At 55.7% G+C, this 20,762-nt stretch overlaps 1 protein-coding gene across 2 annotated transcripts; it reads right to left on the bottom strand.

The window, feature by feature from the left end:
* Window positions 1–274: 274 nt before the first annotated feature.
* RAB3A (RAB3A, member RAS oncogene family) lies at window positions 275–20,762 on the bottom strand. Of its 2 annotated transcripts, none has more exons than XM_037885894.2 (5): window positions 20,515–20,762; window positions 10,132–10,359; window positions 6,106–6,224; window positions 3,605–3,729; window positions 275–2,007 (listed from the first exon to the last, which is right to left on the bottom strand). In XM_037885894.2, exons 1-5 carry the CDS (start codon window positions 20,671–20,673, stop codon window positions 1,817–1,819), a joined length of 822 nt encoding a protein of 273 aa, XP_037741822.2. In that variant the 5' UTR covers window positions 20,674–20,762; the 3' UTR covers window positions 275–1,816. The 2 variants fall into 2 exon arrangements, with proteins under 2 accessions (XP_037741822.2, XP_037741823.1); XM_037885895.1 differs by lacking the exon at window positions 20,515–20,762 and adding an exon at window positions 19,872–19,995.

The raw sequence follows: 20,762 nt of genomic DNA, 5'->3' as shown, positions 1-20,762 counted from the left end.
AAGGCAATCAGACGCCTCAGGCTTGAGAAGGGACCCTGGATCAGTCACATCCAGCTTTGTAGAAAGAGCCCCCAGTCCAGGCTTAAGAGCAAAGGAGTAGATGGGGTCCCTTCCCGCCACAGACTGGAGCGCGCTAGCCCGTGTTAGGCCTCGCAGAGCAAGGACGTTCCAGGACAGGTGAACTAGTGCAGTGGCATGGTGCTTGGGCACCTCTGCTCTAGGACTAGCTCTTGACCCTCACCCCATGGGGCTGCGGAAAATGAGCCTGAAGGACTTGTGATTAGCATTAATTTATTTCTTCACACCAGCTCTTGGATACAGTGATCTTTAGGAAATTTTACTTTGACACTTTTGACATTTTTACAGTAAACATCACAAAAACAGGAGGCTGGATGTGTGTACCTGCGAAATACAGAGAGTTCGCCAAGAAAAATAAATAGAGGGAAGCAACGCACCAGGTTTGGGCATTGATAGAATTCGATCTACTGCTTCACAGTCTCTACAATAACACATTACTATAGTAACAGACAAGGAACAGCGAGGCCTGTAGCAAACTAGCACCCTTCAGCTGCTAGTGCAACATCCTGGGGCAGATGGGGTGTCAACCCCACCCCCAGCATGGAATGGGGCAGCAGTTCGGTGGCTTGTTCCTTTACTTGAGGCAAACCATCGAAGTTTTTCCTCTAGCGCGAGGTTTCCATTGGTCATCCACCACCGGGCTGGGGCTAGTTTGGTACAGGAGTGCCTTGGCCCTTACTCAGCTTTGTTTTTAAATAATAGATTTAAAAGTGATATTCACAAGCAGGTTCATACCACACTGATAAAATAAATACATCTGCACAATCACAGCACAGCATGTCACACCATGGTCACTCGCTATTTCTATTTACAGGAAGGTTGTTTTTATGTACAAGGAGGAAGACAGCAGGAGCATAAATTAGCATCTATTTATACAATAGTCAGGAACTAGCCATCCTTGGTGGGGGAGAACAGAGCAGCAGAGGAATGAAAGTCAAGCGGCTCTTCAGCCAGCCAGCATTATCGGCCAAGGCCTCTGTGCTAGCAAGGAGAACAAGTTAAGGGGAGGTGTAAAGACGGGGCTGGAACACATCTCTATGAAGAACAAACCACCTGCACTAATGCCTTACTGGGATCTAGACGCACCATTTAGGAAGTGATTGAATTGTCAAGGTTAAAATCCACATCTGCCCTGATGCAACCCCAGTGCGTCACCCCCTCAGCAGCACTACAGCGAAGGGAGCAGGTCTCTGGTTCCATGGGGCAGGGCTGTTTGTTCAGGACCAAGGGGACTCTAGTCCTTTAAGCTGCTGTCCCCCGAGCAGGGCTCCTCCCACCACCCAGCAGCAGGGATCCAGCTGGGAAGGAGGGAAGGAAGGAAGGAAGCTAGTGAACACATTGGCCAAGCTGAGTCAGCTGGTTAATGCAGGATTCTGCAATTAACCCCTCCCCCCCCTTCCAGCAAGACAGACAATTATCTATAAACAAGGGGGCACAATCAGGAAATAGTTAAAAGCAAACAACAAAAAAGTTTCTCCTACCATCCCAGGTTGGAAAACTGGAGGGCACGGGGAGGGTGGGGTGACACCCCATGGAACCTGCAGACTCTGAGAGGGTGGCCAGAGCCCTTTCAAATCCTGCCAGGTGAGAGCGGACAGACAACTCCTCGCTATGGGCCATCCCACCAGACCTAGTGACTGGGGTGTTGAAGTGGGAGCATAACTGAGCGTAACTAGGGCACTGGTTACTTGGAGGGGTGATGTGGCCTACGCGGGCAGAGGGGGCCGTCCTGCAGTCTCTAGCAGGCACAGTCCTGGTGGGGGGGTGCTTGCTGGTCAGTCAGCTGCGGCCCCTGTTTCGCACCAGTCACTGCTGGGTCCGCCGTGTCTAGGGACTCTGACATCTTCTCGCAGATAATGTCGACGAGCCGCTCGAACGTCTGCTTGACGTTGATATTGTCCTTTGCGCTGGCTTCGAAGAACTCAAAACCTGCCCAGAGAGAGATGGGAGAGCGTGAGACTGGCAGCCGGGAGGGACTTGGGGCAAGGCAGGGCCTTTGCTCACCAACAGGGGCCCCGCAATGCAAGTTACCAGACGATTCCTAAGCCCTGGGAAGTAGTTTTAGCTGGGATAATTAAAGACCCTGGAAATGAATCTGTCCCAGGTAATTACTTTTACATGGCCCCAAATGTACATGGAAAATAACAAGGCAACCTCAGCAGCAGGCAGGGGCTGCATAGGCAGCGTCAGCAGCTGGGGACCATTGCTCTGGCCAGCGAAGTCATCCCCCGGCTCTGTTAAATGGCCCGGGATGTTCAGCTCAGACTCCTGCTCCCCATCACAGGAGCTGCTGATTCAAGCTAACTAGGTTAGTCAGGGGAAGGCACTTTTACAAGCTTTGCGTCACTGACGGCAAGAGCTGAGATCCGGGGCTGGGATTCCACCAGCTTAGAACCAAGTATCAGTGCTCAGCATCCCTAGAGCTGAGTGTTTTCTGTGCAGCCAGGTGAGACCCACGTGCAAGGGACCCCACCTTACAAAGCCCAGCAAATACCCACGCCTCTTTGATCAGCAGTTGGGTCCTGACTGACTGTGTAAGGATGTGGGGTGGGGGTTACTGATACCAGTTGCTTATTGTAAACTTAACATTGACTGCCCAAGTCCCGTCCAGGCAGGTGACAGAGTCCATGGGTGGGGCTGCTCAGGCTCCTGCTGGCTATAGACAGTTCTCGTCATGCTCATGATAAATATGGAAAGTCTCTGAATTTTTAAGGGTTTTACAGCTCCTCCTCTGGGCTGTTAAATTTTAATGGGACACTTTGCAGGGAAAAGGGTTTAGTTATAAATCCATAAACTCGCCCAACGTTCTAAACTGGGTTCAACCTGCTGTTAAATCCACCCAGGCCGACTGGTTTTCCAACCACTTTACAGCAGTAAACGCAGGGTTTATACAGTTGTGATAATAACAGATTATAATAGAAACAGTTATCGAAAACACTGGCGCTGGCTCGGCAATTACAGTTTTGTTAGAAGACAAGCCATACTGCTACTTAATGACAGAATTATGGCAAGTGCAATGAGTCAATTAAATTACTCTACAGGAAAGAAAGAGACACACAGGTCCCCTCTCAGGGTTACAGCTCCTGTGCCTGCCATACAACCGCACAGCCTCCACACGCGCACGTGTGCACTTGCACAGACACAGGTCCCCTTGCAGGGTTACAGCTCTGTGCAGCACCCCCCATCTTCCCCACACCTGTCAGGCCCCTAAAAGATGCTGCCCAGGCCTGCAGGGCACCGTTACTGCCATCTCTCAGCACAAGGACATCCAGATGCCTTTTGGGGCAGCAAATGCTGGTGCTCAACTGGCCAAAGAACCTTCCGATGCCCAGGACTTACCCACGGTGCTTCTGACCTGCTCTTGTGCAAGGCAGCGCAAAGCCCCAACAGCTCGGCAATGCCTGGAACCCTCTCAGATGCTCACATGAGACTGAATCCTGAAAGGGCCCGAGCGGCGCCAACCGGAACCTTGCAGGGTCGGCACGTTACCTAGGCTGGGGCTCAGTGCCCAGCACCCAGCACTTACCCAGGTGCTCCGCCAGCTGGCGCCCTCTCTCCGCCGCCACAACTCGCTCATCCTCCATGTCGCACTTGTTACCCACCAGTAGCACCTGTGCGTTATCCCAGGAATAGGTCTTGATCTGGGTTGACCTTAAAGCCGCAATAGGGGAACAAATAATCACAATATTCAGACAGCAGGGCTGTGGGCAGCTGGTTAGACAAAGGCCCAGATTGTCAAAGGTGCTGTGCTCAGCGTTGCAATGCTTAACTTGATTTAGGAGCCTTTAGCTCATTTTCAAAAGTGATTCACGCATTAGGAGCCAAAATCCCATTGACAGTTAATGCAATTTAGGCTCCTAAATCAGTTAGGCATTGCAGTGCTGAGCATAGCAAGACATCAATACTTTTAAAGACTCTGGGCCAAAAGTCCCAGATCCCAGCCAGAGACTGAAGCCTGGTTCTCTGGGTCAGTGGCAAGAGGCCTTCACCCCCCAGCCTCTTAGCAGAGAAGTTTCGCCTTCACCCCATTTCACTCAAGCCATCACAGCCAGACTGCCAGAGGGCATGTCAGAGATCCACCACAGCTGCAGCCACAGAGTGCGAAGAAACCAGCAAAGCAGGAAGAGACCTAAGAGAGAGCTAATGGGAAGAGAAACCAGTAGCAAGATGCATTGGTGGTCAGTGCACAGAGAACAGGGGAGCAGAGGAAGTGGGGAGAGGGGGGCAGCAGAGATGGAAAAGTTCAACCCCAGTGCTGGGGCAGGGGCCAGATGAGCAGCCTGGACACCCCATGGCTAGCACAGAATAGACAGCAACAGAGCAAGCTGGGCTCCCCTCCTCCCACAAACCACTCTGCGACTTGCCTGCCCCCCGCCCTAGCGTGCCCAGCTGGGGTGTCCAGGGCTTCAGCTTCTCTGCAGAGACTGCCATGAGGGGCATGCCTGGGGGGCTGCGTGCGAGTGTGCTGAAAACACGCCACGTGTTCTCTGCACCTGGGCACCAAGTGCCAGGAAAGGATTTCGGTCACTGCCGATCCGGGAACCAGCCTCCTAGGGGGAGAGCTCTGGATGCCGTCCCCAACGGCCAGAGCCAGGCAGCCTGCCACCAGCAGTGCGAGATACACGGAACGGGCTGGCAGGGCCCAGCACAGGCTCAGTTAAAGGCCAGGAGCTGAGCATGTACATGGGACTCTCCAGCTACACAGCAGGTCTGGGCAACGTCGGGGAGGGGAGGGCACTAGGGTGAATTTCTGAGAGATTCCCAGTGATCCAGGGCTGAAAGCAGAGCCTGGGGAAGTGGGAACTAGGCCACGCTAGACTGACAGGACCCTCTCTGAATGCACTCGGGGGCTGTTTCGGTCTCGCATTGGGGAGGGAGCGGGCGGCCCAAACAGCCAGCCAGGCTCAGTGCCAACGGGACACGTTCCGGCCCGGATTCCAGCTCTCGCACTTGGAGCCAGGACTAGTTCCACGGACATGGCCCGTCAGTGGCTGCTTGGGGCACCTTGGCACCTGGCTCAGGGCAGCTCTCCCGGCCTGCTGCAGAAGTGTTCCTGGGGGCTCTGAACTCGTCTCGCTGCCGTGGGCTGGGGGAGGAGGCGGCTCCTGGCCCAGAATTTCTGCAAGGGCTGCACTTCGTTTGGCTCAAGTGTAGAGACAGCCCACGCGGGCGGGTTATTAGCCAGGCTGCTGACAGCACAGTACTCAAGGCTGGGGACCACCCTGCGGGGGGAGCCATGCTGGCTGCATTACAAGCAGCCCCTGTCCCCTCAAACCTGGGCAGAGGCCAGGAATCGCAGTGCACAGGGGAGGGAGAAGCTCCAGGCAGCAACCCTTGCCCTGTCTCTGGGTGACAAGAGCTGGGGGCATCGCAGGCCAGGCCAGGCCAGGCCGGCTCCACCCCGCAGAGATGTATTTACCCAGATGTAGGAAACACCCACTTCAAATGGGGTGGGGGGCCGCAGCAGAAAGACAGCCAGCAGCGGTGCAGAGTCCAAGCTGCAGCCCTAGGAGGAGGCAGGGGGTGCAGGCGCCAAATGTGCGTGTGGGGGGAGTTTCCTTAGCAGAGGAAGGCTGTAAGTGGGGGAACATCTTGGCGGGCTTTGAGAAGACAGCAGCCCCTTAGGAGCACGGCTCTGCAGCGGAGCGGGCCCTAGAGGGCACCTGGTGACCAGCTGGCGGCAGAGAGAGTCTGTGCTGTCCTCAGAGCCGTCACGCGCAGGGAGTGCTCCCAGCGGGACCACAGTCCGTGGGCATGCAGACATGGCCTGGGGGAGGGGTCCCGGCTACACAGGCCAGTTCGGGGCTGGGGCTGGGCAGAAGCGCAGTTAGACACCTGCTGAGTGGCCTGGCTGCCGGGTCCCAGCATGGCTAAAGGGACGGCAGTGAGAACCTGGCTCTGCACGATGGAGAGGCTCCCTCCCCCTCTCCCCCATCCTCACTGGCTCTGCTAACGAGACGCCGGCACCGCAGCGCCAAGGCTCAGTGTTGCTTTCCCTTCCCGGTGCCCTCAGAGCCACCCGCTCACCAGTCCTGCACGGCGTTGAAGGACTCCTCGTTGGTGATGTCGTACATCAGGATGAAGCCCATGGCCCCCCGGTAGTAGGCGGTGGTGATGGTCCGGTACCTCTCCTGGCCCGCGGTGTCCTGGGGAGACCAGAGCAGGGTCACTCGGGAGCAGCAGGAAGGATGTGGGAACCCACCCTAACTTCCGTGCACCCCCCGCCCGGGCCCCGGAGCTCCAGCACTGCGAGACGGGAGGAGACGGATCCTGCCTCTGAGATTTAAAGAAGGAAAATCCAGTGTTTAGCCAAGTCTCTGGAACTTTCTCCCAGGGCTGCTGACCCCCACCCAGAATGATCTAGGGCACGGGGCCAGGCCAGTGCGCCCCCCTGCCCCGTTCGGCGTCTCCTGGGCTGGGAGAGTGCGGGACACGGCAGAGCGCCTCTCCCACACATCCCCTCCCAAGCCCGGCAGTGAGATCCCACCCACGCAACCCTGCGTGTGCCATGGGGGTGGGGAGGGGGACGGGGCCTCCAGGGAGCCCTGCCCAGGAGCAGGGGGAAGAGGAACCGCGACTCCCCGTCGCTGGGGTTTCCCAGGACAGCTGGGAGGCTCAGCCAGGCCTGCAGTGGAGCTGCCTGCGATTCACCATGGCAACCCGTCCCCGTGCCAAAGGGAGCCTTGGTCCCACACCGCGCGCCCAGCTCCAGGGACAGGCTGCGGTTTGCCGCCTTCCGCGGGCGGCTCTCGCACCCAGAGCTGGTGGGCCCAGGCCCTCCCTTCCCAGCCCTGCATGCGGCTGCACCAAGGGCAGGGCTGGGGCCCGGCCAGCGTCAGAGCGATGCCTGCAGACACCTCCTCCATGGCCCCACGGACCCCCATCGCCCTTGCCCCAGGCCTCCAGCCATTGCTGATGCATCCCACACATGTGTGCTTCGGGACGCCACAGCTCCCCCCGCATGCACACGCCTCTTGCCAAAGTGCCCCGCCCCCGCACGCACATGCCTTCGGCTCCTGCGCTCCCCCCAGCCACTGCGGCGAGCAGAGCGGGGTGCGGCCGGTGCAGTGGCTCCAACCTGCAGGAGTCTGGCTCAGGGCCAAAGCGGCATGCTCAGTTTGGGAAGAAGCCGGCCGGCCCCGGGCCCAGGAAAGAAGCCCGGGGTCTGAGCCGGGCTGTGAGCCACAGCACCCACCCGAGACATCGGGCCAGACCCTGCCCTGGGGATCCATGCGGAGGGGGCCCTGCCCCAGACCTCCCCGCAGGGACAGGCAGAGGTGGGGAAGCACCTCTCAGTCTGGCTTTGGCCCCCTGGTTCCTGGCAGCAGGAGTCCGAGTGGCCCTACCTGGGCGTTTTTTGCCTCCTAGCAAGATCTGACCCAGGGCTCCCACAAGTGCTGGTAGGGGCGGGGGTGGGGGGCAGGATCCAGGGAGTTTAGTCATCGCTCCGCTCCGTTATTTGGGACCCACAGGCCCCAGGAGCTTGGCAGAAGCCCCTGTTTATTTGCCTGGACTGTTCAACCCAGCGCTCCGGAGCAGTGCAGGGCCTGGAAACGCCCGTGGCTGTCGGCCTGGGGAACAGGTGCTGCAGGGCAGGCCACGGAGAGGAGAAATCCACCCCGAGCACCGAGGGCAGCAGAAGCAAGATGTTTACCAGTCGGTAAAGCGACACCCGTGGGCAGCTCCAAGCACTTCAGACAATCACCAGCCCCGACTCCTCGGTGGGGGTGGGAAAGATTCCTGCCCATTTCACAGATGGGGAAACAGAGTCAGAGAGGCCACATGAGCCAAGTGAGTGGCAGGGCTGGGAACAGAACCAGGGACTCCTGGGTAAGTCCCTACTCTAACTACTAGGTAACTAACTGTATAACAAAACCGCCCCGGTGGCTGGCCGACTGCAGCGCTACTGTGCCAAGTAACTTGCCATCCCCACCCAGGGGTCTCTCGGGTTGGAGGAGCACCCCGTCCCCAGTGGGCCACCCTGGACCAGCTGAAGCACACGGGGCAGAGAGGGGGACTGGCAGACCTGCCATGGCATCGCTGCTCAGGAGAGGAGAGGTGCGTTAATTGAACCTGTCTCTCTCCAGGGCTGGGTTTCAAGCAGACGAAGGGGAGGACTTTGGGGTGGATTCGCTAAGAGTCTCAGCCTGGCCAAGAGACCGGCTCCCGATTTTCGCTCTGATCCCACTGGAATCGCCACGTCCCTGGTTTTATATTTGAATTATTTTAGGATTCTTCCAATCAAGGAATTTCCAAATTCCCTGCAGATCTACCCTTTCCCTTTGGGGCACCCCTGGCTGCAGGGCATGCTGGGAGGCACTGACAGCAGATGCCAGCTGCCTTGCCAGGATCACGTCAATGCCAAGGAGCAGGACCCAAGTGGGGCTCGGCTGCAGAGCGGCCAATAGGGGCTGGGACTGTCCTGTCCAGGGAGGCCCGTAGGGAGAGGCAGGCTCAGGCACTCCCGACATACCAGCCTCTCATTTGCCTGCCGTTGAATGGGAAGGGGGAGCCCTTCGTTTCAGATGAGCCTGTGGGAGTGGGGTGCCTGGCGATTAGCCACACGTCTGCGTGAACAGCCCAGCTCACCGAGTTTGCAAGGAGCAGCCTGAAGCAATGCTGGAGAAGCCCCTCCCTATGCACGCTGACAGAGGACAGACGGACCAGAGGAGCCCAGGGAAGAAAACAGGAAGCCACAGAATTTACAGGGCAAAGCCCAGCAGGCAGGGGCAGGGACACCCCCCGCGTGCCCCAACGTTCAGACAGCCGCCCTGAAGCGGTTCAGTGTCAGACAGGGGCTCCCCTCCCAGCAAGAGACCATTCTGCTGTCTGCAATGCTACCAGGGGAGCTGAACGCAGCCCCAGCAAAGAACCCCGAACTCGGCTCTCCTGAAAATTAACCCCCACTCTGCATTCCCAGGCAGCGGCTTCGTTAGGCTGGGAACTGGCACGTGTGCCCAAGAGACCCCTCCCCACTCACCAAGAGTCACCAGGCTCATCGCTTCTCTGGTTCCACCACCCAGAGCCTTTCATTGCTGCGGCAGGCAGCTCAGAGCCACGAAGCCGCATTTACATCCCACGGGAACGAGGGCAAAGCCACCGCAGCTAAATCTGTCACTCCGGCTGCTCCCTCATCTCTGCTGCTGAGACTGTTCTGGGCCCTTCTGTGTTGACGCTCTGTGCCCGGGGAGGCAGGGAGCCTGTCAGCACACGGCACTGTGGAGCGTGAGGCCACCTCTGAGCGTTCTGGAGCCAAGGCCTTGGGCTAATGGCTCCTTCCAGAGGCTGTGTGCGCGTGAGAGTGGGGGGGTGGAGGGGGCCAAGGTGAATCAAGGTGGAGCTGACAGCCTGGGTGCAGAGCAAGGGGCAGCCCAGGCTTGCTCTGCAGCGGCCCGGTGGAGGAGCTGGGAAAGGCCATGCTGTAGAGCTGGGCTTTAGAACAGCCCTGAGCCTACGCGGGGTGCTCAGGTTCTAGGAGACAGCATGGCCACAGCCACCACCCGTCCAAGCCTCTTCTCACCGCCGCTGTCCCACGCGGACCAGGGTGCACACAGCACACCAGGACCCCTCTTCTGAGGGCCACTCTGCCAGGCCGCCGCGGGGCTAGCAGCAGATGCAGGATGCTCACACTTCGTGGAAGTGGTTAGTTAGCAACCTGTGTCCTGGGGGGAAAGAGCGTAAAAGAAACCAGAACCGTCGTCACCCATGTGATGTCTGCCCTTCGGAAAACACTCCGGGCTGGTTATCACTTCGTGAACATCTCCCCCAGCAAGCACCGATCCCATGGTGCCCACTGACAGCCTAGGGAGAACACACCAGCCGCGTGGCGCCAGGCACACCATGCAGCAGCCAAGGCCGGGGGGCCAGTCTAAGCCGCAGGGAAGTTGAGGGTGGCCGAACAGGACTCCCCGGACTGAGGCCTGGCTAGGACTCTGGGTTATCACCCCAGCCCTAGAGCAGCTGGCTGGGCCAGGGAGGTTTCAGTGCACATCTCCTGTGACATACAGCAGCACAGAGCCCACCTCACTGCATCCCACAACCCACAGCCCCTACCCAGATCTGCAGCTTGATGCGCTTGTCGTTCCTGTAGATGGTTTTGACTTTGAAGTCGATGCCCACGGTGCTGACGAAGGCGGGAGTGAAGGAGTCATCAGCGTACCGGAAGAGGAACGAGGTCTTCCCCACGCTGCTGTTCCCGATGATCAGGATCTTGAACATGTAGTCGAAGTTCTGATCCGAGGATTCCTTCTGGCCATAGCGGGAGTCGGTAGCGGAAGCCATCTGCAAAGGGAAGCATACGGCAGAGCTGGGCTGGGGGGTACGTGCTTCCTGGGGGATTCAGGCATGCTCGGCCCCATGGAGTCACCAGGGTGGCTGCTCCCTGCTCAGACCCAGAGAGACCCCACCATCAGCTTCTGGGAGGTCAGAGCGAGGCCACGTCATGCAGTATCGCACCCCATCACCCCTCTGGGTGCAGTAACATGGGCGGGCACCGTGAAGCACGAGAAATGGCACCCAGCTATGCCCACCCTTTCTGCCCTGCAATGGGGAGGGGGGAGGCTCATGGGGGTGCCCTTCCGGTGGGTCATATCTGGTGTCATTCGCAACGGAGTACTGCAGCGTCCAACACCCTGGAACGAAGGTACAAGGTTTCTCAGCGGGGGCAGAGTGACCAGAGAGCTGGGAACAGAATCCAGGTCTACGCACACCCAGAATGGATTGGTCGGATTTTAAACATGCTCCTCTCTGCCATGCTGTTTTAGGATAACCCTGAGACCCCAGCCCTGCCTGAGCCTGGGCCCTGCCCCACGTTTCCCCACTGACAGCTGGGGGTGATCACAGCACATGCCACCCACCAATGCGGCTGATGCAGGAAGTTGGGCCCGGCAGAGGACACCAGCCCCAAGCCAGCCGGGCTCTCTGATCCAGCCTCTCCCAGACCCAGCTATTCCACAGGATCTCCCTGCCCTGTTCACAAGCCGGAAGCCGCGAGGCCCAGCAGACCACAGGCCCAGGCTCCCTTTCTGTCCCGGCACATACTCGGGGTACGTTACACCCAGAAGTCGACGAGGGGGAAGAGGCCTATTCCACCCAACCCATCACCCAGCCAGCACAAGGCTGCTCCTACAGCCTGCTCCCCAGGGCAGCACCCAGGGCAAGGCTGTACGACTCCAGGCACAGCTCCCCTCATCCCGCCCTGGAGAGCCCCATCACGGCCTAATGCCTTCCTGCTACCCACCTCGAGTCTCTGCATCTTCATTCCGTCCCCCTGGCCTTGCCCTCAGCAAAGCGCCCCATCGAACCCCGTGGGCTGCTGCTGCTTGGCCGAACTAGGCAGAGTTCCTTCCCGATCCCCTCACAGCTCAGCCCCTCCAGCCCCCCAGGCAATGCCACAGCTCTCCCCAGACCTTCCTGCACTTTGTCTGCAAAGGGCCGGTACGAGGGGCCTAGACAATACTGCGTTTCCCCCTCGCCCCTTTGACTTGGCCAAAGGCTCAGGCTGCCCTTGCTGTGATCCTTGCAGCCCCTGCCAGGGCTCATGAGAGGTGCCGGGCGGGGACAGTCCTGAAGACTGATGCCCTTTGATTACCCAGCAAGCAGGCAGAACACCACCGGCAGCTGGTGTCCGCTACTCCCCTCACCCCCCGCCCTGCTAAGGGGAGTTCGAGCCCCACAGCCCATTCAGGCCGGGGCCCTTGGGGGGGTGGGCAGCACGGGGGTCAGTCCGTTCCAGGTGTGGCAGCAGTTCTGTGCCAGTGCAAACAGGACCGAGCCCCACAGAGCCGTCAGGGATCCAGACCCATGATGACGTTTCCGAAGCCTGTTGCTGGCAAGCGATGGATATTCAGGGTCCACAGCTGGTGGAGACATAGCAAGCAGCATCTGCGAGTGGAGAATGCCGGGTCCGTGGCACTGGGCACAGCCTCTGGGTGTGGAAAGAGGCGACTCTGCTCCCCAGGTTCAGTGGGGCAGGAAAGAGACCACTGGGAAAATGGAAGGTCTGACAGACGGGCCCCCAAACAGCAGCCCTTTGCATGGAGCCCCTGCGGCTCACGGTGCAGGCAGGACGGCTCTCTGCAGCCCCCACAGCTGCACTCCGAGTCCTAGACGGAGCGGGAGCCCAGCTCGCAGGAGCCTCACGGCTACCAGCCTGGGGAAGCCACACGCGTGTGGCCAGTTCCTCCCTGGAACGCTGCTCTCAGCAGTGCCTGCACAAGGGCCTCCAGACTCCTCGGCTGAGAGGCCACCCAGCTTCAGCACAAAGCAAACTCAGGTCTCTGCCACAAACTCCTCAACTGCTAATGTAGCTGTGAAATACCCCTAGCACGTGCGTCAACCAAACAAGGACCCCTCGGGGCTTCTAACGGAAATGGCGCGATATCCCTGCACTAGCAGGGCCCCCCAAGGATCTGTACGGGGACCAATGTTCAACATATTCATAAATGATCTGGAAAAGGGAGGGAACAGTGAGCTGGCACAATTTGCAGACAATATAAAATTACTCAAGATCGTTAAGTCCAAAGCGGACTGCGAAGAGTTACGGAGGGATCTCACAAACCTGGTGGCTGGGCAACAAAATGGCACCTTGAGATTCAGTCTAAGTGCAAAGTCATGCACATTGGAAAACATGATCCCAACTGTACATACGAAACGATGGGGTCTAAATGAGCTGTCACCACTCAAGGAGGAGAACTTGGCATCATCCTGGCTAGTTCTCTGAAAACATCCGCCCAATCTGAAAAATCAGCCAAGAAAGCGAACGGAATGGTAGGAACCATTAGGAAAGGGATGGATCATAAAACAGAAAACATCACAAGGCCACTATATAAATCCATGGCACGCCCACACCTTGAATAGTGTGCGCAGTTCTTGTCACCCCATCTCAAAAAAATATATGAGAATGGGAAGAGGTACAGAGAAGGGCAAGAAAAACTGCTAGGGATGGAACAGCTTTCATGGGCGATTAAAAAGACGGGGACCGTCCAGCTTGGAAAAGAGACGCCTGAGAGGGGAACGTGATTGAAGGAAAGAAAACAGGACTGGTGTGGAGAAAGCGAATTCGGAAGCGTTATTTATCTGTTCCCATCACACACAAGCTAGGGGGTCACGTGTTAAAAACAAACAAACAGACGTACTGCTTCACACTGCACACCATCAAGCCATGGGACAACCCATGGTCGTGGCCTGGTACGTTGTGAAGGCCAAAAGTAGAACTGGACTAGAGAGTTAGATACTTTCATGGAGGACAGGCCCATCAATGACTGTTAGCCAGGACTGTCAGGGATGCAACCCCACGCTCCAGGTACCCCTCAACCTCCAACTGCCAGAAGCACCTGGTACTGGCCACCGTGAGAGACGGATATTGGGCTAGATGGACCATTGGTCTAACGCCAGCATCGCTATTCCTAGACCAGTGGTGCCCAAAGACACAGAGACAGTCCCTGCCCAAGACAGGCACATGGTGGGAGAAAGGGAATACAATCCCCATTTTGCAGGTTGGCAACTGCGCCCAGAGAGGTTATGGGCAGGATTATCAGTGGCCAACTCTCCTGGGTTTTCAATGGGAACTGGGTGCCTGAACTCTCTCAGCTGCCTGTGACAGCCCCACCCCAGTGACACTGGACCTCTGGGGCAGAGCAAGGAACCAAGCCCAGATCTCAAGACTCTGTCTAGAGCCTTCCCCACAAGGCTATGCGAATGTGGAGAGGCATGTGGCTGAAGGAGCAGGGTGAGAGCGCCCTGGACAACCCAGAGCAAAATTCCTGAGAACTAAGGGCAGGTCTGTGCCACTAGATTTTCCAGGGACGCAGCAGGGCAGACAGCACCAGCAAACACTGTTGCTCTGGGAGGTCCCAAGAGCTTTGAATGCAAGAATAGATCCAGGAGGTCTGTATTTACTAGGTCCTGAGACAAACTCCTTCCCCCCAGAAATTAATGCTCCCTGTGAAGTAACAGTCCAAGTGCACCACAGTGTTTTTCCCATTATGTAAGCTTCCTCAAAAGAAACCCTTGAAGCAAACAGCTTGCATGAATAGATAAGGTTCCAATTTCCTTCTTGAGGCAGCCAGCCAGTGCGGGCCTTTGATCCATGCAGCTGTGATGTTCCTACACTCGGTCTGAACCACTACAAAGCTAGGCCTCCACTACTGGGTCTAACATTCATCCCACTGGCCTGGGTGCTGGCAGCAGCCAAAACCATGCAAACAAAGTAAGATGTTTTAACATAAGAACGGCCACACTGGGTCAGACCAATTGTCCATGTAGCCCAGTGTCCTCTAACAGTCGTTGGGGCAAGACAGGTCAGAGGGAATGAGTGGAAGAGGGCAATTAATCAAGTGATCCATCCCGTCGCCCAGTCCCAGCGTCTGGCAGTCAGAGGTTTAGGGATACCTGGAGCATGGGTTTGCGTCCTTGACCATCTTGGCTAATAGCCCCCGATGGACCTATCCTCCAGGAACTGAGCTAGTCATCTAGAGATTTGCCTTGTTTTACAACAAGCAGCATAAAAGCACTAGTGAAGTCAGTACAAACTAAAATTTCATACTGACAATGACTTGTTTATACTGCTCTATATCCCATGCACTGAAATGTAAGTACAATATTTATATTCCAATTGTTTTATTTTATAACGATATGGTAAAAATGAGAAAGTCAGCACTGTTCAGTAACAGTGTGCTGTGACACTTTTGTATTTGCATGTCTGATTTTGTAAGCAAGTCGTCTTTAAAGTGAGGTGAAACTTGGGGTACGCAAGACAAATCAGACTCCTGAAAGGGGTACAGTTGTTTGGAAAGGTTGAGAGCCACTGCTCCACACCATTCAGGACTTTACAGACCTCTATCATATTCCCTCTTAGTCGTCTCTTTCCTAGACTGACAAGCCCGTCTTTTTACTCTCTCCTTATAGAGAAGCTGTTCCCTCCCCCTGATCATTTTTGTTGCCCTTCTCTGTACCTTTTCCCTTATAAACTCAACTGTGCCCCCTACACACCCCCTCTTCTAAAGTCATACCAGCCCCAATATTAGTGGGTTAGGGTTAGAGCCAAGGTAGAATTTCCCCCCCAGTTTACCTGAATTGGACAAGCAGCTCCCGAATTATGACATCCTAAAAACAAAGGCATTCACTGAAGCTCATCAAGTCTATTATTGTGCCACTTTGTAACAAAAGGGGCGGATTCTCCAAGCTGAGATCTACCCCCAGGTCTGAGATGACTTGGTTGTGATCAAACATGAAGAGCTGTTAAACATTTTTAACAGGGGCACTCTTGTGGATCATCAGCCCCAACAAGCACTGCGCAGCACAACTTGTCAGCGAGAGACCAAGGGCAACATTGTCAAAAGGGCCCAAGTGGCTTAGGAGCCTAGGCCCTATTTTCAAGTGACTTAGGCACTTGGAGCCTAAATTCCATTTGCTTCCAATGAGACTTAAACTCTCAAGGGACTAAATCACTTTCAGAAATAGGACTTCGGTGCTTCTGAAAACATTACCCCAAAGCTCTCGTTGAAAAAGCACCAAGGGTCGGTCTGCCCTGCAGCTGGCAGTGCGATGGCAGCACGGGTTGGCACAACCATGCCAGCTTGAATCTAGCGAGCCCAGCTGGCTACAACAGCCATGACAATGCAGAGGCAGGGCTTCGGCGCGACCTGTGCAATGCACGCTGGGGACACGCTTGCATTAGCTGGCCCACGCTGAACTCGGGCTGCCATTTCTTCACTGCTCTTTTCAGCCATGCTTGCTAAGTTAACGTCTGCACAGGTACACCAGCGTGTGCTGCATCACACCTCCTGTGAGCATCTCGCCCTCAGGCCTGGGCTACGCTTTAAATGTAGGTTGACATGGCTACAGCGCTCCTGGGCGTGCACTTTCCACCAGGCTCTGCAGACCTTACCCCTCTGCATCTACGCTCTGGGGCTATGGGCCACAGCTACGTGGCTGCCGCCCCCCAGTGCAGACGTGGTCTCACTCTCTCTTTTTCCTGCAGAGCCAGACTGCAAAGCTTAACTCGACTCTCCAGGGGTTGTGTGTTTGCACAGCGCCTAGCGCAACAGGGCCCAACCTGGCTGTGGCCTTGAGGGACTATTGCAATGTAAATGTCACAGAATCATAGAATCTCAGGGTGGAAAGGGACCTCAGAAGGTATCTAGTCCAACCCCCTGCTCAAAGCGGGACCAATCCCCAATTTTTGCCCCAGATCCCTAAATGGCCCCCTCAAGGACTGAACTCATAACCCTGAGTTTAGCAGGCCAATGCTCAAACCACTGAGCTATCCCTCCCCCCAAAACACCACAACAGAGAGGACAACCAGCCCTGCAATACAGAAGTGAAGCAGAGAGGCCATTTGTAAATTCAGACATTAAGAATTGGTGGTCGCCACGGCTAAGCTTCAAACATGTCATGGCCAGACCCCAGTGGGAGGACAAGAGACAGTTACCTTCACTGGAGTAATCACTCTCCTGGGCTGAACAGCTCCCACCCTGCTGCCCAGACCTAGGCCCCTGTGCTCCCCACACGCACTCAGGACCCCTGCTCCTCTCACCGTAGCAGATCTGTGGAGGACTGGGAGGAGAGAACAGATGATCAAGATTGGCTGTTTTGCTAAAAGACCTGCTCTGGGAATGATTTTGGGGAAGTCCTGGGCCATTTTCAACAGGGGGAGACACTAGATGCCTGCAGTAGATTCCAAGGCCAGAAGGGCCTAGGAGGGTGCTGTTCCCCTCTGCTGTGAGCTTCTTAAGAGGGAGAACCTGCAGCAAGCCTTAACAGGCTGATTGGAGACCCCCACATGTCTCAGAAGGTTCACCAGGGACCACCCCTTGACCCCTCTGTAACCCTTAGTAGCTTTTTTGGGGGGGGGGAAGGGGAGGAAGATAACCATAAACTTTGCAACTTGGAGCAGAGTACGAACGGATACAGGAGCATCTTCCTGAATCTACAGACAGACCTTTCCATTGCCTCTGCTGCTGCAGGAAAGAGTTCTTTTCAGCAACAGCATGAAATTAGTTTCAAGTATTTAGTCTCAGCACCTCAGGGAAACTCAAGAACCATGTCAGCTTCAAGTTGGGCGCTCCAGTCATCTGCAGTAGGGAGGGCACAAAACAAGATGGCTGTGGGAAGCCAGCACAAACCTCCTCTCCTTGCCATAGGCAGGAGGTTCTTCAGACAGGCAGATCCTTCTCCCTTCCAGCAGCTTGACATTTATCAGATCCCTACCACCCAGACCTGAGAAAGAGACCTGAGCATGGTGCAGGGGCAGCTCACTGGTAAGAATCCCAGAGCCAGGGAGGGAATGGGGGTTGGCTACTGCTTCACGCCAGGGAGTTGCCCGCATACCCTGCAGACGCCCACCTTCTCAGATTGCAGGCTGGCCCCTGGCTAATCGCTTCAAATCTCCGGTGACGTTTCCGAGCCCTGTTTATAAAGCACAGAGACTAGATTCGGCTTGATCTGAGTTGTACCAGGATGCACAGTAGCACGAGCTTTTAGCTCCAAGATTTAAGTACGTGGGATATTGCTTGCACCGGGTATGCTGTCTCCCTTTACCGCCAATGGAAGCTGGCAAGGTGGGTGAGCTGCATCTTCCCCTGTTCTAAGGTCACCCTTTGCAAAGGAGAAACAGAGACTCCCGAGCCACAAAGTACTTTTTTCTCTTTCTGTGAAATAATATCGGGAAATGCAACCTTATAACCTCATTCATAGTCACTACTGGGCAGACTCCTGCTCTGAGTCTCTAATCGCACTTCCTGAGAAATTGTTGTACCTTTGTTTTAGTCTCTGATCACTTAATATTCAAGCAATAAGGTGACAGGCAGAGTACACGAGGCAAGCGTGTATGCAAGGCGGTGTACGTACGATGCACAAGGCAAAAGGTTGAGCAACTTCAGTTTTGAGTGCAAAACTCACCCAGAAATACATGGCCACTTTCTGCTTCCCTTTATCAAACTGAACTTACAAACAGCCAGGAGGAGGAGAGTTTTTGTTTTACAAATGCTGTCCCCAGTCCAAAGGCACCTCAAATATGGAGCAGTCGGACATACTGGACAGTACAGCTATGGTCATGCCATTACATGCCGTCAGGAAGCTTTAACGGTGCACCAAGCCGAACGCCATTTCCTAATAAGCTGCACAATTCAGAGTTTGGGGGGAAAAAAAATCCAGAGAATTTTCAGCCTCTGAGAAATCAGCCCTGCTCCATTTCTCTAAAGCCAAACAGAAGAAAACCTCCAAACACGTGTATGAATAAATCCTGTTTACACGGCTAATCTGCCAGCAATCCAGATCCAATGGGAACTATACAATCCAGCAAGTCACTTAGCCCATTTTAACAATATGCAATTTAACTCAAATAATGGGTCTCGACATAATATTAGTCATTTGGCCCTTGTGGACCAAGTTCATATTTAGAGAAACATTTTATTGCTACATTAAGCCAGCCACTTAGTGAGCTGGCTCCTCCAGTGCATTTTAATTACAGAACTCTTAATACCTACAGGCAGCTTTCCTGTCTACCGTCTCCAAGCATCTGCATTGAACAACATGCAGAGGAAGACACACCTCCTCTGACAGGCACATGGAGACCCCAGCAATGAGCTAGCGCTCCAGCGAAAGGGAGGGCGATTCCCCACTAGCCCTGCTGCCCCACGACTTAGTGTTTGCCACCCAAGTAAAGGCATCTCTCTTCTGCCAAGGCCCAACTGAGACACATGACCCAAGCCGCGCCGTAAGGGACACAAGAGAAGGGACCGTGCAGATCAGGCTGGTGGTGGGCTCCATTTCTGTAATGCCTTTGGACAGGGCAGCCCAGAACACGCTGTCAAGCTCAGTCCTGGCCTGGCCGAGCCCTCTATTTTTCATGAGTCTATGGCAAGATTCCCCGTAACCTACACAACCTCAACCTGGTGTAAAGTAACGGACACTAGTGACCCTGCGCTAACGAGCAAAGCTTGGTGTGGAGGCAGATTTGGGTTGGTAAAGTCGGAGAATTACACTGACCTAGGCAAGGCATGTTGTGAGGAAGAGGGTAACAATGGAGCTGGGCTGTACCTAGGACCTGGGCAATGAGTGTCTTTCATTAGCTAGGGCTTTTCTGAGGGAGGGAGCAATTTTACTCTGTAGAGAGGAGTGTAGAGATAGCAGGACTGAAAAGCGTTCGTGGTATGTCTGCACCAAAAGCTTCTGCCCTAGCAATGGGCGCTCTTCTCCTGTGTTCTTCTGGAAATTTCATCCTTTAATATCACCCAAGAAACACAAAACACCCATCATTGTAGGCAGATCATCTCAGTCACCATGCAAACGTCACCAAGTGCACAGATGCCAAGGCAAACAATCACTCAGGCCCCCACATCCATTTTGCTCTCTGTTTGAAGAGCAGCATTAGGCACATGTGAAGTTAGTTATACCACCCATCAAAAGGAGAGCAAAGCCGTAACCTTATACACCACCGCATGGTACAGCAGGAACCAACTAAGCTGCATGCTTGGTTGGATGTGTTAATAAATGACCGTCACTCAGAGACCAAGGGGTTGAGTGGATGCAGATGGCTTCAAGCTATTCAGTTGTCTGTACCATTCAGCCCTCAGAGTCCCCGCCCTGCTATCAATCATTCATATTAAAACATCCTTAACCAGCTCAGTGTTCTTTTATTTAACAGGCTTTCTCTGGATCGCATCAGTGAGCACCCCCCACCCCCAACACTGGCAGAAAAGGCTGCATGCACAGCAAACACCATGTCTATGTTATTCTTTGAGGCCCAGCCAAATCTTCTGACCTGGCACCAACCAAGAGAAATGTCTCACCTGGGGCCGAGAGAGAGAAATATTCAGTGACCCTGTTCGGTCCCCTGAACCTCCATGTTTCCCCACGTTACCAGCTGAGCAATCACATTTGCAGAGCCTGGCAAATCACTGGAACGGATTCAGCCTTCGGTCCCAAAACGACCCTTCAATATGTTTTATACAAATCCCTAAAATGCCCCATCACCCCCACTCCAGGTAGGAGGCCAAGGAGCTCCCGTGCACCCCAGCTCCCCTCAATCCCCCCCGCCAGACGGGCAGCGTAGGTGGAAGGGGGGGGGGGAGCGGAAGCTCGTTTGCTCTCCCCCCCAGGCCGGATAGAGACGGAAATGGATGCAGAACGCTGACCCATGCACCCCCCCCAGCCAGCAGGTCTGTGTGCATGCATCACCCAGCGGGGTCTGTGCACACAGCCCCCCATTGCTCTGCCATGCTAGGGGCGACCCCAAGCACACAGCTCCCCTCCCTCCATCCTTCAGCAGGAACCGAGCCCCCTGCTTGCCCCCCCCTCCCGTGCAGCCACGAGCCCCGCCCGCTGCATCATCATCCCCCCGGGTGTCAAATGAAGGTTATCGCCCTGCACGCGGGGGGCCGGGCGGGGCTGCCAAGGGGGCCGGGGGGGCGGCCGGGGGGGGCGCGCGCTCACCTCCAGATCGCGCTCCCCAGGCTTCTCTTGCGCCAAATGCAGCAGCACCGCGCGCGGCCCCGGCAATTGCAGAGCCCGGCTGACGTCGCCAGCATTCCGAAGGGGCGGGGACCGGTATGCAGATGAGAATATGACGTCAGGAGGCCGGAGACGACCCATTCCAAGCTTCTCCCTCAGGCTCCGGAGGAGGCGGGCTTCTACCCAATCTTGCGCGATGATAGGCTCGCGCTAATGATTGACAGCATGAA

Source organism: Chelonia mydas, chromosome 25 (genome assembly GCF_015237465.2).
Source record: "Chelonia mydas isolate rCheMyd1 chromosome 25, rCheMyd1.pri.v2, whole genome shotgun sequence".
Classification (NCBI taxonomy): domain Eukaryota; kingdom Metazoa; phylum Chordata; order Testudines; family Cheloniidae; genus Chelonia; species Chelonia mydas.
This window is presented reverse-complemented; position numbering and strand designations above follow the sequence as displayed.